The 15,838-nt window shown below is 35.2% G+C and overlaps 1 protein-coding gene across 3 annotated transcripts; it reads right to left on the bottom strand.

Moving 5' to 3' along the window:
- Positions 1-1,812: 1,812 nt before the first annotated feature.
- Positions 1,813-14,476, bottom strand: LOC11437611 (disease resistance protein RPV1). Of its 3 annotated transcripts, XM_039828928.1 has the most exons (6): positions 13,825-14,472; positions 12,624-13,728; positions 11,972-12,247; positions 11,080-11,856; positions 9,399-10,026; positions 5,823-8,886 (listed from the first exon to the last, which is right to left on the bottom strand). In XM_039828928.1, the coding sequence occupies exons 1-5, from the start codon at positions 14,292-14,294 to the stop codon at positions 9,400-9,402; spliced, it is 3,255 nt and encodes a 1,084-aa protein (XP_039684862.1). In that variant the 5' UTR covers positions 14,295-14,472; the 3' UTR covers positions 5,823-8,886; position 9,399. The 3 variants fall into 3 exon arrangements, with proteins under 3 accessions (XP_024628465.1, XP_039684862.1, XP_003629138.1); XM_024772697.2 differs by lacking the exons at positions 5,823-8,886; positions 9,399-10,026 and adding an exon at positions 1,813-2,505 and having other exon boundaries at positions 13,825-14,476; XM_003629090.4 differs by having other exon boundaries at positions 5,823-10,026.
- Between the last annotated feature and the right edge of the window lie 1,362 nt (positions 14,477-15,838).

Here is a 15,838-nt window from a genome sequence, read left to right as displayed (position 1 = left end):
ATTTTAGTGGGTCTCTTAACTATTCTATGAATTTTTGGTGTAGAATTATTCACATTTTTAATGAGTTGGAAAATATTAGAAAAGGGACATCTAAGCTCTATCCTTGCACTAATGTTCTAATGGAAGGGTGAGTGATAGATCAATTTGTTTATCTATTTAAATTAAAAAAAGCAAAAAGGAAATAATTTCTTTTGTAAAAAATAATGAAACAATTTCAGTTGTAATAACCAACATAACTACATTCAAATCAAGTTATTGCCATCCTTTATGTTCAGTCTATACAACATCACGTTTAGAGATGTAGTTTCAATTAGATGCAAAAATCAACCTCCTAATCTGAGTAAAAAGTATATTCTATAGGAGTGGTTACACTCAGTTTCATTCTTCAATTCATTTTGCTATTTACAAATGACAATTGCAGCAAATAAATAAAAGGGTTAAATATGTTTTTGATCCCTATAAAATTGCGACCTTATAAGTTTAGTCCTTACTTAATTTTAATAGTTTTTTTAATTCCTACAAAAAAAAAATTTACTTATAATTTTAGTCCCTGCTAAAATAAATTTTGCTTAATTATCCTTAAACTCTTAAATTTTTGAAAGATTCTTTTTATACAAGTTTAGAACACTATTAAAATTAAATAAGGAGTAAACTTACAAGATCGCAATTTTGTAGAGACCGAAAACATAATTAACCCTAAATAAAATAACCCTAAAGGGGGAGATGTCCTATTTTTCATTGAGAATTGTTGTTCCCACTTTTGGTTTGGCTGTGCCACACGAGTAAATTACTCAAATACCCCTCGGCAGTTAATTGCCGAGGAAAACTTCGGCAGTTAACTACCGAGGAAAACTGAAAACTTCAGCAGTTAACTGCCGAGGAAACCTCAAACCTTTTTTTTTTTTTTTGACAAAATCCATAAATTGTCATTAATAACAAACCTTTTTTTTTTGACAAAATCCATAAATTGTCTTTAATAATATTTATTGATTTTGAATGTTTCAATCATTATTTTGGTACGTTTTAAACAATTGCAGTATTATACTTATGTGTATATATCTTAATAAGAATAACATTTAAATCAGTGTAAAAATTAAGCATTTGAATATTGTTTTGCACATTACTTAAATACAAATAACAATAAAAAAATCGTTAAAATAATTGTGCACGACGATTTTTTTAAGGTATAATATGTTGTTATATTTTCTACATTAAAATAATTGTGTACAAAGATTTTTTTTTATTTAAGTAATTTGCAAAACAATATTCAAATACTTAATTTTTACACTTATTGAAATGTTTTTTGAGGACTTAAATGTTAAGCCTAAAACAAAGAAAAAGGAAATAAAAGAAGAAAATTTCGTGAAAGTTCTTTGGAAATAAAATAGGCAAAAAAAGAAGAAGATCAAATGAGTAATACAATTAAAATAATTGTGAATATTTCCGTAAAAAGGAAATAAAAGAAGAAAATTCCGTGAAAGTTCTTTGGAAATAAAATATTCACTATTGTTGAAGATCAAAGCAGTTATAACAAAAAAAAAAAAAATTGAAAGGAGTAATACAATTAAAATAAATAAGGAAGGCAAATCAATAAAATTAAAAACGAATTATTAAGAAAAATCAATCAAAAATGATAAAGACCGCGGAATATTCTCAAAGAATAAAAAAAAACAAAAAACAAAAAATTTGAGGTTTCCTCGGCAGCTAACTGCCGAAGTTTTCAGACCGAAGTTTTCCTCGGCAGTTAACTGACGAGAGGCATTTGAGTAATTTACTCGTGTGGCATAGCCAAACCAGCAATTCTCTTTTTCATTTTCTTTAAACTTTTCCTCTGACTTCTCGCTAAACAAAACACTCCACACCATCACCACTTTTCCCTTCCTCCTCCCCCCTTTTCAAACCAGCCACCACGATGTAGATCTAGTGACTGGTGGTGCGACGAGAGCTGCTCTCCGCACCACCGCTGCTTCCTCCATCCTTTGACACTCTGGTTTTGTTTCGTCGTTCATCGTCACCAAATCCGGTTTGGGTGTTGCATGTTTCGGTCTTCGTACTCACTGGTTTCGATTTTGTGGGTTTGTTGCTCAGATTCATGTGTGCGCCTTGGCCTCGCCGGAAGATTGGAGGTTGGTGGGGTTGCTTCTGTCGCTTTTTTTAAGTAGTAAGATTTCCAAAACCCGAGAGGTGCGCCGCCGCTTGTGTGTTTCGGGTTGGTCGGATTCACTATTCACGGGTGGTTTCAAGTGGCCGCCGGCGAGCTAGATGCTCTTCCGCGTCCAGATCTTTCTCTTTGTTCACGGTGGTGGTGGGTTTCCGCTGCCTATCTGACCTCTCTTTCAACTCTATTGTACCACCTGTTTGTTGTAATATAATTACATAGAATCATCTCAAGTAATAATAGCAAACAGTTACAACTAAAATTAAATTAGAGAAGAAGAGAAACTTATCGAATTTGGTTGTAGACACAGCTCCATCAAAATCTTCATAAATCAACTTAGAAGAAACCTGCAAATCAACACACTGTAACATGAGGCGTGACATAATCACTGTTATTGAGTATTTTATCCACCTCATTAGCGCATATCCTCCAAGGATTCAATATATTCATGAATGCTATGTGCAGGTTCATTATATTTGTAGCAAGTATGCTACGTACGTTATATACGTCAATAAGATAATATGGCTTTTGTTATGTGAGTGAAACAAAGTTAATTAACCACATGTTGTGGACAAAGTCAAAGGCATAAAATTAGTGCCACATATTCCATAAAAATAGCCATATGATAAAACCATTTTAGTTGAGAAGTATATGCAAGACTTTTAACTGAGTAGCTAATTTGGAAATGATAAAAACGTGAAGAACAATATTTTGGAGAGACTTGGTTATATTTAACTTTTGAAATATAATAATTAAAAATATACAACAATCCCCCACATATTTCAAAAGTTAAAATAAAAAGTTAAAAAGAGGTTTTTTTGGGTGAACATCATAGATGTAAGGCATCAGAACGGTATACCAAGCTATGGAACCCGTCTTAGACTAATAAAACTTAACACACGGTGAATTGGTTTAGCAAGCTATGGAACCCAAGACACTTGTTGTATGTTAGAGGTCTCACAATCACATTACACCCCCACAATTCTTGCTGTTACGCGGTTGTGCGCGAATAGGCCATGCGCGTGCCTGGTATTCATGAGTGCTCTAGAGATTTTGCCAAGATCTCATGCAAGCGGCCCCACTTGACACTCATATAGGCGATTTCATCAAGTGTATGCTGCAAGTCATACACCACCCATAAGGGATATGATAATCGTTGAAAGCATTATAACTTATCCTCTCAATATTGATGTGTCTAGCACTTACTCAAATACACCATAGGAAAGAGACTAGGATTAAATTTAGCGATAGCAGAACTAACATGTGACTTGTTCTTACCACATTGAACCTTCTTCATGGGATCTCCAATCACAAAGGTTGGGTTCCTATGACATATCAATTTCGATTGGCTTAAGTCTCAATCCCCTCGATGCTCACAAATTTATTTCATCCCAGGGGCTTTATTAGTACGTACTTTACACACATTGATGAAGACAAAAATTTCTTTCATCAAAGAAGATTAACTAAGACGTCTCTAAGTCAATTAATATCATATTTACCAAGTTAACAATTATAAACTTGCTCTTCATAATAAATTCATAAGGGTATGCTTAGTTGTCTACTAAGCGACAACATATTCATCAATAAGATAAATCTACTTATTGATTTATTCTCATTGGATTCATATCTATTTAACATCTTTGTATTATTTTAATACAAATACAAAGATTTATCCATTCTGTAAACAATATCTCATATATTATGAAACTAATTTACATAATATATTTCATCATGTCCACTTAGATAAATACTAAGTGACAACATCATCACAAAGGGGGAAAATAAATTTATGATTAGTTTTATTATACACGTCTACTTGAAAAACTTTCAAGCAACAATACCCCACATTGTGTCAATAGGTAGATTTCTATTCTGGTCTACTTGAATGATTTTCAAGTGACAACAATATCAACACACATAATCGTAAATCTATTGATAATTTGATTATCCAAGTATGCTTGTATGATTGTCAAGTGACAATACCCCCACAATTGGTAATATAAATTAAAGTTAATTTCATTAAACATCATTGTATTATTCTATTATTATAATACAATGGATAATCCAGAATATATCATTTAATATTTCATGAGTTAAAAACAATCACAAAATTATTTATACTACAAATTCATTCAATAGATCATGCAAATTGTGACATCAACAAATCCACTTATCAAGAGCATTGCTCTATCATGTCAATATATCATGAGTACACTATAAAACTCATTTAATACTATAAAATCTTATTACACGAAATATATGAGTATTTGAATCTTCATTTCCACAAATACCTTACACAAACAGAACATACACAAAAGCATTTAGAAAAATTCTTGATAAAATTTCCATCTTGTCAAACACAATGATTATATATATACTTTCATTTTGACAAACCAAACCAATTTTATCTGATGTCTATATTCTGATCACTATTCCAAACTCAAGACAAAAGTATTAATATAAAGGTCATTGACTCCAAAATTTCCACAAAATTCATACATACACATATCATGCTAGAGATGAAATTATGCTATTGTTTTCTTTATGGACACAACAAGCATTGATAAACAACACGTAACTATTCAAATGGAGAAAGTTAATTTGATTCACACAAATAAGAACCATCAGTGTCTTGACCAAAAAAAAAAAAAAAGAACCATCAGTGTCTACCATGCTCTAAAACAAAAACCACATGATAAGTCCATAAACTAGTAAAATCTCATTGAACCAATATTATCTAACAGAATTATAAGTAACTACTTTAGTGGCATGAAAATGGGCTAGAGAAATGTGAGATTGAAACAACAAGCAGTAGCACGTAGTAGAAAATTAGACCAACATGCATCATAAAATTCTCACATGTATGGTATGATAATTTCAATCACTATATTGGATCATAATACAAAACAATAAGATAGGGTTATTAAATGACTAAAATGTTCAGAAAGTTCATGATTAAAAATCAACATCTCAATAGTCAAACGAGTGTGAAACCAAAACTGTGTATCATGTTATGTTGGTGTGCACTTGAAGTTTCGAAGGTTCAAAAACTGATGTGTCCAGGTTGTTTCAAACAAGCCAGTATAACAAAAGACTACAATCATTAACACTAGATATAACCATCAGTAAATGGTAGCAAACTAGCAATAATTTTAATTAACATGTGATCGATTCCCAATTTTATTTTCATTTTTTCTTCTTCCAGCACGAGCATTGACCACAACCCAAAAAGATCAGTTAAGTTTTAATTTTAATTGACATTAAGAGTCATAACTCTCATCATCACAAATATAACAAGCCGAAACAACATATAGAAGGTACATGACAAATTTAACCACATTCCATAAAAACATTTATATCTGTTAATTTATTTTTCTTTAACTCAGAGATATATGGAACCTGTTTTGGTGATAATAGAAAAAGCTCCCACCGTTTGCGACGAGCCTCAGGATCCAAATTGGTGAAGTCTATTAATAACTCAATTTCTCTATAGTTTTCACACGGCGATAAATTCTGAAATACAACATGATAAAATCCTATCTGACCTCTCTCTCTCAACTCTATTGTACCACCTGTTTTCATCCCTTCCGATCCAAAATCCGTGTTTCATTCCTTGAGAGTGGCTAGATCTGGTTACCTTCATACTGGTTTTGGTTACTGTACCTTTCTTTATGGTCGTCCAAGCTTCTGTGCGCTTTCCAAACCTCCCCCACGTCGTCGGTTTTTGGTCGGCGGCGTTCTTAAGGTCTGCAAAGGGTCGTGCAGTTGTGGTGGATTCAGTCTTTGGATGGTTGGTGGTGTCTCTCCTTCGCGCCGAAAGAAGGTACAATAAGTAGCTTGTTGTTGGTTTGGGATAATTGTGCTTTAGGTGTTTGCGAGTGTTTATGTGAATCTTTGGTGGTGTTGGTGTGGTGCTTCGTGGTGGTTTACAGGTGGTTCAAAGGGTGGCGTTGAAACGGTGCTCGTGGTGGTGCTCGTGGCGGTTAGTGTTGGTTTTTGTGGTGGTTATGGGGGTTTTGAGTTTGGATCCTAGGCGTTTTTGGGTGATGTTTGTAGGGAGCGGTGTTGTCAAGATGTTGCCTTTGGTGATGTTCAAGTGGTGGTGATGCAGGTTGATTTCATGGCTTGTTTTGTTTGTTTGTGTTCAAGCTGTTTCGATTTTCGCTATTGCTCCACCTTTTCTCTGCCTTTGAATAAGGCATTTGGATAATGGTGGGCCGAGTTTTTAGGCAGGTTAGGTGTCTGCTCTAGTGGTTCATGAGTTAAGGGTGCCTTAATGATTTGTGTTGGGAATCTGGTGGGCCGATCACTTTTGATCTGAGATTGGGAGCCAGATTTTTGACTTAGGTCCTTTTAGGCTATTTGGGTGTCTCCTCCGACAGTTCCGATTTGACTTAGGTGTCAAATCGGAACGTTTGAAGCAACAAATCATTATCGGGTCCTTTTTGAACTTTGTTGGTGATGAAAAATTGAGGAGTTGTTGTTAGGGTTTTGGCATGTTCGATGTTGATGGATGTTTTGGTGTTTTTATTTTTCCTTTTGGTGTAATGCTTGGGCCCTGTTTCTTAGGCCCAATCACAAATTCATCCCAAATACTGCATTTGGAAGTTTACTCGCAACACGGGGGGGGGTTGCACAAAGTAACAAAGACCAGTTCAAACGAACTTGTAACGTCTCTTTTCTCTCCCCGACGTTTACACTTCCCATGATTTTGTAACCGTCGGGCACACGTGTGCCTTACAACGGCTCTGCAAACACCCACCTCTATATAAAGAAGAAAATCAAGATCCTGCAGTCAATCACATTAGAGCTATGCTAAATGTTACGATAGAATTTCCAATGAAATGCAAGAATAGGTACGTGTCAACTTTTCATAAAGCCATTGTTCAGTACGTGGGTAGCGGAAATCATGGATGCAATAGTCAATAAAAGCTTGCCACGATTCATTCTTGCAATTCTTGCCTGGTTCTTTCATAATCTTAAGCATTTTTTTCCATCACATTAATACCCAAGCATTGTCAATCCTCCCTCCCTGAAAAATATTACAAAACACATACAAGGAAATTCCATGTTAGGACAACCGGTGTGCCCAATCAAAATTTGCAAAGATCTCAATTCTGGATCAAGCATAAACATTCTCCCAGTCTCTAATGTAACAAAGACCAGTTCAAACGAACTTGTAACGTCTCTTTTCTCTCCCCGACGTTTACACTTCCCATGGGGGGTTGCACAAAGTAACAAAGACCAGTTCAAACGAACTTGTAACGTCTCTTTTCTCTCCCCGACGTTTACACTTCCCATGATTTTGTAACCGTCGGGCACACGTGTGCCTTACAACGGCTCTGCAAACACCCACCTCTATATAAAGAAGAAAATCAAGATCCTGCAGTCAATCACATTAGAGCTATGCTAAATGTTACGATAGAATTTCCAATGAAATGCAAGAATAGGTACGTGTCAACTTTTCATAAAGCCATTGTTCAGTACGTGGGTAGCGGAAATCATGGATGCAATAGTCAATAAAAGCTTGCCACGATTCATTCTTGCAATTCTTGCCTGGTTCTTTCATAATCTTAAGCATTTTTTTCCATCACATTAATACCCAAGCATTGTCAATCCTCCCTCCCTGAAAAATATTACAAAACACATACAAGGAAATTCCATGTTAGGACAACCGGTGTGCCCAATCAAAATTTGCAAAGATCTCAATTCTGGATCAAGCATAAACATTCTCCCAGTCTCTAATGTAACAAAGACCAGTTCAAACGAACTTGTAACGTCTTTTTTCTCTCCCCGACGTTTACACTTCCCATGATTTTGTAACCGTCGGGCACACGTGTGCCTTACAACGGCTCTGCAAACACCCACCTCTATATAAAGAAGAAAATCAAGATCCTGCAGTCAATCACATTAGAGCTATGCTAAATGTTACGATAGAATTTCCAATGAAATGCAAGAATAGGTACGTGTCAACTTTTCATTAAGCCATTGTTCAGTACGTGGGTAGCGGAAATCATGGATGCAATAGTCAATAAAAGCTTGCCACGATTCATTCTTGCAATTCTTGCCTGGTTCTTTCATAATCTTAAGCATTTTTTTCCATCACATTAATACCCAAGCATTGTCAATCCTCCCTCCCTGAAAAATATTACAAAACACATACAAGGAAATTCCATGTTAGGACAACCGGTGTGCCCAATCAAAATTTGCAAAGATCTCAATTCTGGATCAAGCATAAACATTCTCCCAGTCTCTAATGTAACAAAGACCAGTTCAAACGAACTTGTAACGTCTCTTTTCTCTCCCCGACGTTTACACTTCCCATGATTTTGTAACCGTCGGGCACACGTGTGCCTTACAACGGCTCTGCAAACACCCACCTCTATATAAAGAAGAAAATCAAGATCCTGCAGTCAATCACATTAGAGCTATGCTAAATGTTACGATAGAATTTCCAATGAAATGCAAGAATAGGTACGTGTCAACTTTTCATAAAGCCATTGTTCAGTACGTGGGTAGCGGAAATCATGGATGCAATAGTCAATAAAAGCTTGCCACGATTCATTCTTGCAATTCTTGCCTGGTTCTTTCATAATCTTAAGCATTTTTTTCCATCACATTAATACCCAAGCATTGTCAATCCTCCCTCCCTGAAAAATATTACAAAACACATACAAGGAAATTCCATGTTAGGACAACCGGTGTGCCCAATCAAAATTTGCAAAGATCTCAATTCTGGATCAAGCATAAACATTCTCCCAGTCTCTAATGTAACAAAGACCAGTTCAAACGAACTTGTAACGTCTCTTTTCTCTCCCCGACGTTTACACTTCCCATGATTTTGTAACCGTCGGGCACACGTGTGCCTTACAACGGCTCTGCAAACACCCACCTCTATATAAAGAAGAAAATCAAGATCCTGCAGTCAATCACATTAGAGCTATGCTAAATGTTACGATAGAATTTCCAATGAAATGCAAGAATAGGTACGTGTCAACTTTTCATAAAGCCATTGTTCAGTACGTGGGTAGCGGAAATCATGGATGCAATAGTCAATAAAAGCTTGCCACGATTCATTCTTGCAATTCTTGCCTGGTTCTTTCATAATCTTAAGCATTTTTTTCCATCACATTAATACCCAAGCATTGTCAATCCTCCCTCCCTGAAAAATATTACAAAACACATACAAGGAAATTCCATGTTAGGACAACCGGTGTGCCCAATCAAAATTTGCAAAGATCTCAATTCTGGATCAAGCATAAACATTCTCCCAGTCTCTTTGCAAGTCTTGTGAAGATTTTTCTATTTGTCTTCGGTATTGGTTCATTCTTGACAACAAGTAATGGTTCCGTTTTCACATCAAGTGATGGCTGCACGTCCTCTTCAGCTGATGGCTCCGTTTTCACATTAGGTGATGGTTGCATTTCCACTTCATGTAATGGCTCAATTTCCATAATGTTTGATGGCACAATTTCCATAGCATTTGACTGGTCATATACTAAATAGACAGCTGTCTCCTTAACAGTTAATCCATGCCCAATAGCTACAAAAACCTCCACATTGTCACCAACACCAAAATTTGAGGCAACACCTTCCCAATCTTCATCATTAAAGGACATTATTGTGTCACGCTTGTAAATCTGGATAGTGAGTTTTGTGTAATTAATGATTAAGACACTAGTGAGACATTCACTTATCAGATTTTGAGGTGTTGATGAATAAACAACACACAACGTTACTCCCTTCATGCAAGAACTACTATTCTCGGGCACTTGGAAAAGTACCGAAGGTCCTTCGCATTTATAGGCTAACCATGAAGGATAATTGTCACCTGGAAGGAAAGAATCGCTAGAATTGGTTGCCAATCCCTGTATCATGAAGATATGCTTAGTTATTTATGTAATTTTTAATTATGCTACGCAATTGGACATTTTGTGTCATTTACAGTGTCAAAATAGTGTGTACTAAACAGAAAAAATGTATACAAGGAAACTGATCCAATGAAACCAGGCAATATAGTTCTTTTCTGCTTTCCAAGTTCTAACAAGACAATTTTTACAGCAACGATCGTAACAGATACATATTTGTCTACAAGTTCTCTCTCTGCATTATGATCTTATCATTCTCTGCAAATGATTTTTTGTAAACTTGATCTACTGACCTATAATCAACATTTTAGAAAATACCTTCATTTTATTCCAGTCAGTTACTTTCTCTTCAAAGCATTAGCAGTACTGTTGTCAATTATGTATAATAATTTGCTTCCTTTTCACAAACAGTCTATTCTAACAACAGGCAAGTAAATCACTTCTCTATGAGTAGACGTATGTAACAACTTCAAGCTTTTGTTTTCTAATCAAAGGTTATATTATAGAAACACTGAGCTTACCGTTATGGATTCCTACTAACGTAGAGAGAAAAGAAACAGCACATACTAAAGATTTAAGCTCGGTATCTGTAAAAATAATTATCTAGTTACCTGGTTCTTGCAAGACTGAAGCTTTATTTTCTTCTTAGATTGTAGGTATATACTATAAACATTTTAAAAACTACTGCTGAATTAGTGCTTTTGTATTTTGTAATAAGAAGATCCAAAATATAACTCAAATCAACAATCACATAATTTTATTATTTTGACATCTGAAGGACATTAACTCGTATAGATTCAACAATTATTCAACTATCCTTTTAAAAGATGTTTTATGTGTCAAATATTGACATTAAACAAATAAAACTTCACTATGTTACACATACAACCCCTAGCATTGATATTAGTTTATCTGAAGGATACCTAAATAAATTTCTTGTTACTTTTAGAAATTTTAAACTACAATTTAATAAAATATAGAACAAAGAAAATAACTCCATGTTCTCTAAATTAATAATAAATATCTGTAAAGGTGAAAGGATGGAGAAGGAACCTGTGCTAAGCTCTTGTCAAGAGTATCCAAGACTATTTGGGAACTTCCCATTCCAATCCCAATTGATTTCAAGGAAATATTTGTGATTTGGTGTCCATATGATGTTGTTTCCAACTCAGTAAAATTCACATCATATAGATCATCAATAAATCTTCTTAATTCTTGAGTAAGTTGATTCTCTGAGTGACATTGAACCCAAACACATCGAAGCTTTGAAAGGACGGTAAGCATCGGTGATTGATAGTCCATATTATTACTCTCTACATCCAAAGAAACTAGAGACAATGAATTGCCTGCAAACGGATGAATAAGGGATAGGGAATTTATGGTTGGTGACATCCAAGACCAAATGAGAGAAGGAAAAACGTCACATGATAATCCTTCATATCCACATAGAGATATATATGCAATGCTTTTTGATCTTGCTATTGAATAGGGCACTTGTTTGATACCAGTATTTGCTGCAATTAAAGTTGTCAAGGATTCCATTTGCAATATATCTTCTTCCAATTTGTCAATCATTGAACAACCAGAAAGAATGAGACTTTTCACTGATCTCACTTTATAGACCTCTTTTGGGAGATTGCCAAGACTTGTACAGTCCTTAAAATTTATCAAAAGAAGATTCTTGAGATCTCCAATGGACGTGTGCACCTCGGACAAACTTTGACAATCCTTCATAATTAGCTTTTCTAGATTTGGTAATTTTGCAAAGTCAGGAGTGCTTTTCAAGTACTTAGAATGACTGAGATTGAGAATTTTCAGCTTGTCTAACAGCTGCAAGAAAATGATCATTTAAAAGAAAAATAACAAAAGAAAATGGAAAATGTGAAGGTTGCAACAGATTATAATGTCATCAACCTGTGAGTTTTAAAAGCAAATGTTGTTATACCTTGGTCTCCTGCCAAACTTGTCTAACATTGCCATGTTTTAATTCAAAAACAACTAGATTTTCCAGATCAAAGTCATTCGGTATAAATTTGAAGGTAGATCGTTGCCAATCAACCCATCTTAGTTGTTTGGAAATTAACCCATAATCTCCCATAAGGTGAACACCATCAAGTTTTAAAAGCCTCAGCTTTTGCATCTCCTGGAAAGAATTAGTACCAAATATAATCCTGCCTGTTCTTTGGCACTTCAAAATCATTCCCTCAATAGTATCTGTTCCCTGCATGTGAAGTAAAAAAAGCTGAGAAAAGTAAGGGAAAATGTTTTTCATTTTCCTTGCTTGCTAGAAAGCTAGGTAGCATCGACACTTCATATTGAGGACGTATTTTGCATCCGACACAAGTTGGTGCCAGACAATATACACATGTGATTTTATTCAATCGTTTCTTTTTTCTCAATTGATTACCACTGTTGACGTCTTACCATAAAATGTCGTGTTTGTGTTGGTGCGTCATAGCTAGAAAGTAATACATGTTAATATGTTAGTATATAACTGCAGAGCTGAAGCAGCCTAAGCACATTTGTAATGAACATGAGAATGAAAATTCAAATAATACATTTGAGAAAATTATAGGGGATGGGCCAAAAGTTCTTACGGTTTTTTTTGACAAAACATCCAGCACATCATCATGAAACCACAATCGGCTATGCTTTGCAGGCTCTTTGACTGAAATTTCGCCAACAATTGCTCTTCCCATGTCTCTGAGCAAATCATGCATTTGAAGCTTGTTATTTTTATCAACTTTTATGAGGCTGCGCTCAATGAGGACAACTATTCCAATATCAGCATGAAGCCCACAGCCATTAAGTATCTCTGTAACATCAGCTCTGTTCTTTCCAATGAAGAAACAACATATGTCAAGAAATATATCCTTTTCAGTATAATCTTCTAAGCCGTCGTAGCTGATTCTCAGTTTCTGTTGCACTTGATTGTTGGGAATTTTCTCTAATTTTGATAGTGCACTTTTCCATTCTAGTTTTTTCCTCATTGATAAGTAACTTCCAAGGACTTCAAGAGCCAATGGTAATCCTCCGCAATAAGCAACCACTTTTTTAGTGAGTTCACAAAAACCTTCTCTAGGATTTGGTTGTTGAAAAGCATGCCAACAGAAAAGTTCAAGGGACTGGTATTTGTCCATTTCCGTCATTGTGAAGATATGGTCGTCACTAAGTGAGTTGAGAAGGCGTGCATCTCTAGTTGTAATAATCAATACACTTCCCGAACCGAACAACTTAGGATCTGCACACAGGGCTTTTAATTGCTCGGGTGTGGTCACATCATCGAGTACGATGAAAGCCTTTTGTCCTCGAAGTCTTTTCTCTATCTTAGTCATCCCCAATGCAATGCTATGAATCTCTTGTTTTATTTGCAGGAGATCTAAAAGAAGTTGTTGTTGTAAATGAATAACCCCTCTAGAATTATTATCACAAACTTCTCGAATACTTTCAAAGAAACTTGTTCTACCTTCAAACCTACGATGGATTTTATTGTAGATAGCTTTGGCTGTGGTTGTTTTCCCGGATCCACCCATTCCCCATATCCCTATCATGCAGACTTTGTTTGATTGATTATCAATAAACTTGGTAATTTTTTGCACACGGGATTCCAATCCAATCGGATATTTAGTAATAGACAACAATGAGATATCTAGTATTTTCAAAATGGCCTCAACAATTTGCTTCGCTAGTTCCCCTTTATTCCTTGGGTAATAATAGTTACAAAGACAAAGAATGAGCATGAATTATGACATAATTTAAAAAAGTTAAGCTTTACTAAAGAATATAAGTATTGATTACCTGATATTGTAGCAATCCCAGCCAGCTATAGTTGCAACTTGTTTGAGTGCGGTTTTCCAGTTGGACAACAATTTATCTTCTTTTTTTGTAGCAGTGAGTTCCAAGGCTTTTCCAAAATCACCCGTCTGCTTACGGACAACTGATGGGTCAACATGATAAAATACTGGCATGACCACCTGGCCATAAGTTTTTTGGCATTTCAAGATATGTACAAGTTCGTTAAGACACCAGCTAGATTCTGCATAGTCCGGTGAGAGAACAACAATAGATATCAGAGACCCTTCAATTGCTTTCTCTAGTTGTGGTCCCAGCTTTTCTCCCTTTCCAAGTTTCTCATCATCAAGAAAAGTCTTGATTCCACGGTTTTGGAGTGCAGCATTGAGATGAGAAACGAAATCGTTGCGAGTATCTTTTCCTCTGAAATTGATGAACACGTCGTATATCCATGGATGATCAGAGGAGGAAGGCATTATTGCTTCGATCAAAGAGTAATAATAATGAGATCTATCATTCCATCTTACTTACTTACTTATATATGTGGTCACGACGATGACTCACGTTGACTACTGTATTGAGTCTACTTTCAAGCATAGGATCAATTGGATGAGCAGTTGAAAGGCAGCCTGATTGTCGCGCTGTCTCAAGTAGTAGAGCCGTAAAAAATGGGATTTGGGCCTAAACAAATTAGCCTAAAATGCACTTGGAGTTTTTTTTCATTTGACCCACATATAAAAAGAAAAATGTTGTTGACACAACATCAATGGGCGAAAAACACATCTAAATGACTAAAAAGTTTCTGCGACAGTTAACTGCCAATAAATTAAAGAAGCGGTAGCTAAGTGCCGATGGAACCGACGGCAGTTAAGTGCCAAGGATTCCATCGGCAGTTAACTGCCGATACGATCCAAATACAAATTCAGGTAGAAACTCTTTCATCCATTATTACTCTCAAAATCTCACAAAATGTCCTAAGTCTCTCTCAAAATCTCTCAAAAAATCCCAACCATATTTATTCTACAAAATCACAAGTAAGTAATTATAGTACTATTAAATTACGTTTTAGTTGTTATAAATGTTTTTCCTTTTTAGTTTTTGAGTTGATTTATTTTATTTTATTTTTTGAGTAGATTTACATGTTATAATTCATTTTTAGAGTAGATGTAAGTTGATTAATTTTATTAAAATGTTTCCATGGTGTTTATGTTATACTTTTGAATTTTATGATTATTTTAGATTTTGGTGTTTTTTTTTTTTAATTTTAGTTTTTGAGTAGATTTACAAGTAAGAGTATATGATTTATTTTAAGAATAGATATAAGTTGATTAATTTTGTTCAATTTTTTGCACTTTTATTTTATAGTTATGATTTTTAGGGTTTATGTATAATTTACACTCCAAGTGTTTGATGAAATGTTTGAATGATTTTTTCGTTTATTGTTTTTAATTTCTTATGGTGTAGATCCGAAACAATGGACAATTTGTTCGACGTTCAAGCACAATTCAAAGGTGGAGAACCTCAGAGGTTGAAGGTTCGGTACCTTGGTGTCACATTAAAAGGTCTCAAGGATCAACTTAATGAATTCAACTAAGGAGTCAACCCCGGAGACACAAGGAGGGTGGAATACGTTCGGTATAAACGTCCAACGTTCGACGATGGGAGAATATCATTCAGTTGGGTGGAATTAATGAACGACGACGACATGACAAACATTTTTCAGAAGCACAGCATGTTACCGTGGATCGATATGTGGGTGACGTTGCTGAGATCAACTGAAAATATTATCAACAGTTTGATTCCGCCAGAAGATCGTGATTAGGTATGGAATGCACCTTCCAACTACAACAATTGTCTTACCTCTGAAATGAGATAATTCAAACTTGTTAAACAACAGTTCTCAAGCATTCACCCGGAAGTTCTATTGTTCCTTTCAAAAGATTAAATTCTTGTTAGTTTGGTTTGGATGATCATATTGAAGTGTCACGGAATGCACCTCATTCTTTTGATAGTTCAATAC

Source organism: Medicago truncatula, chromosome 8 (genome assembly GCF_003473485.1).
Source record: "Medicago truncatula cultivar Jemalong A17 chromosome 8, MtrunA17r5.0-ANR, whole genome shotgun sequence".
NCBI classification, from domain to species: domain Eukaryota; kingdom Viridiplantae; phylum Streptophyta; class Magnoliopsida; order Fabales; family Fabaceae; genus Medicago; species Medicago truncatula.
This window is presented reverse-complemented; position numbering and strand designations above follow the sequence as displayed.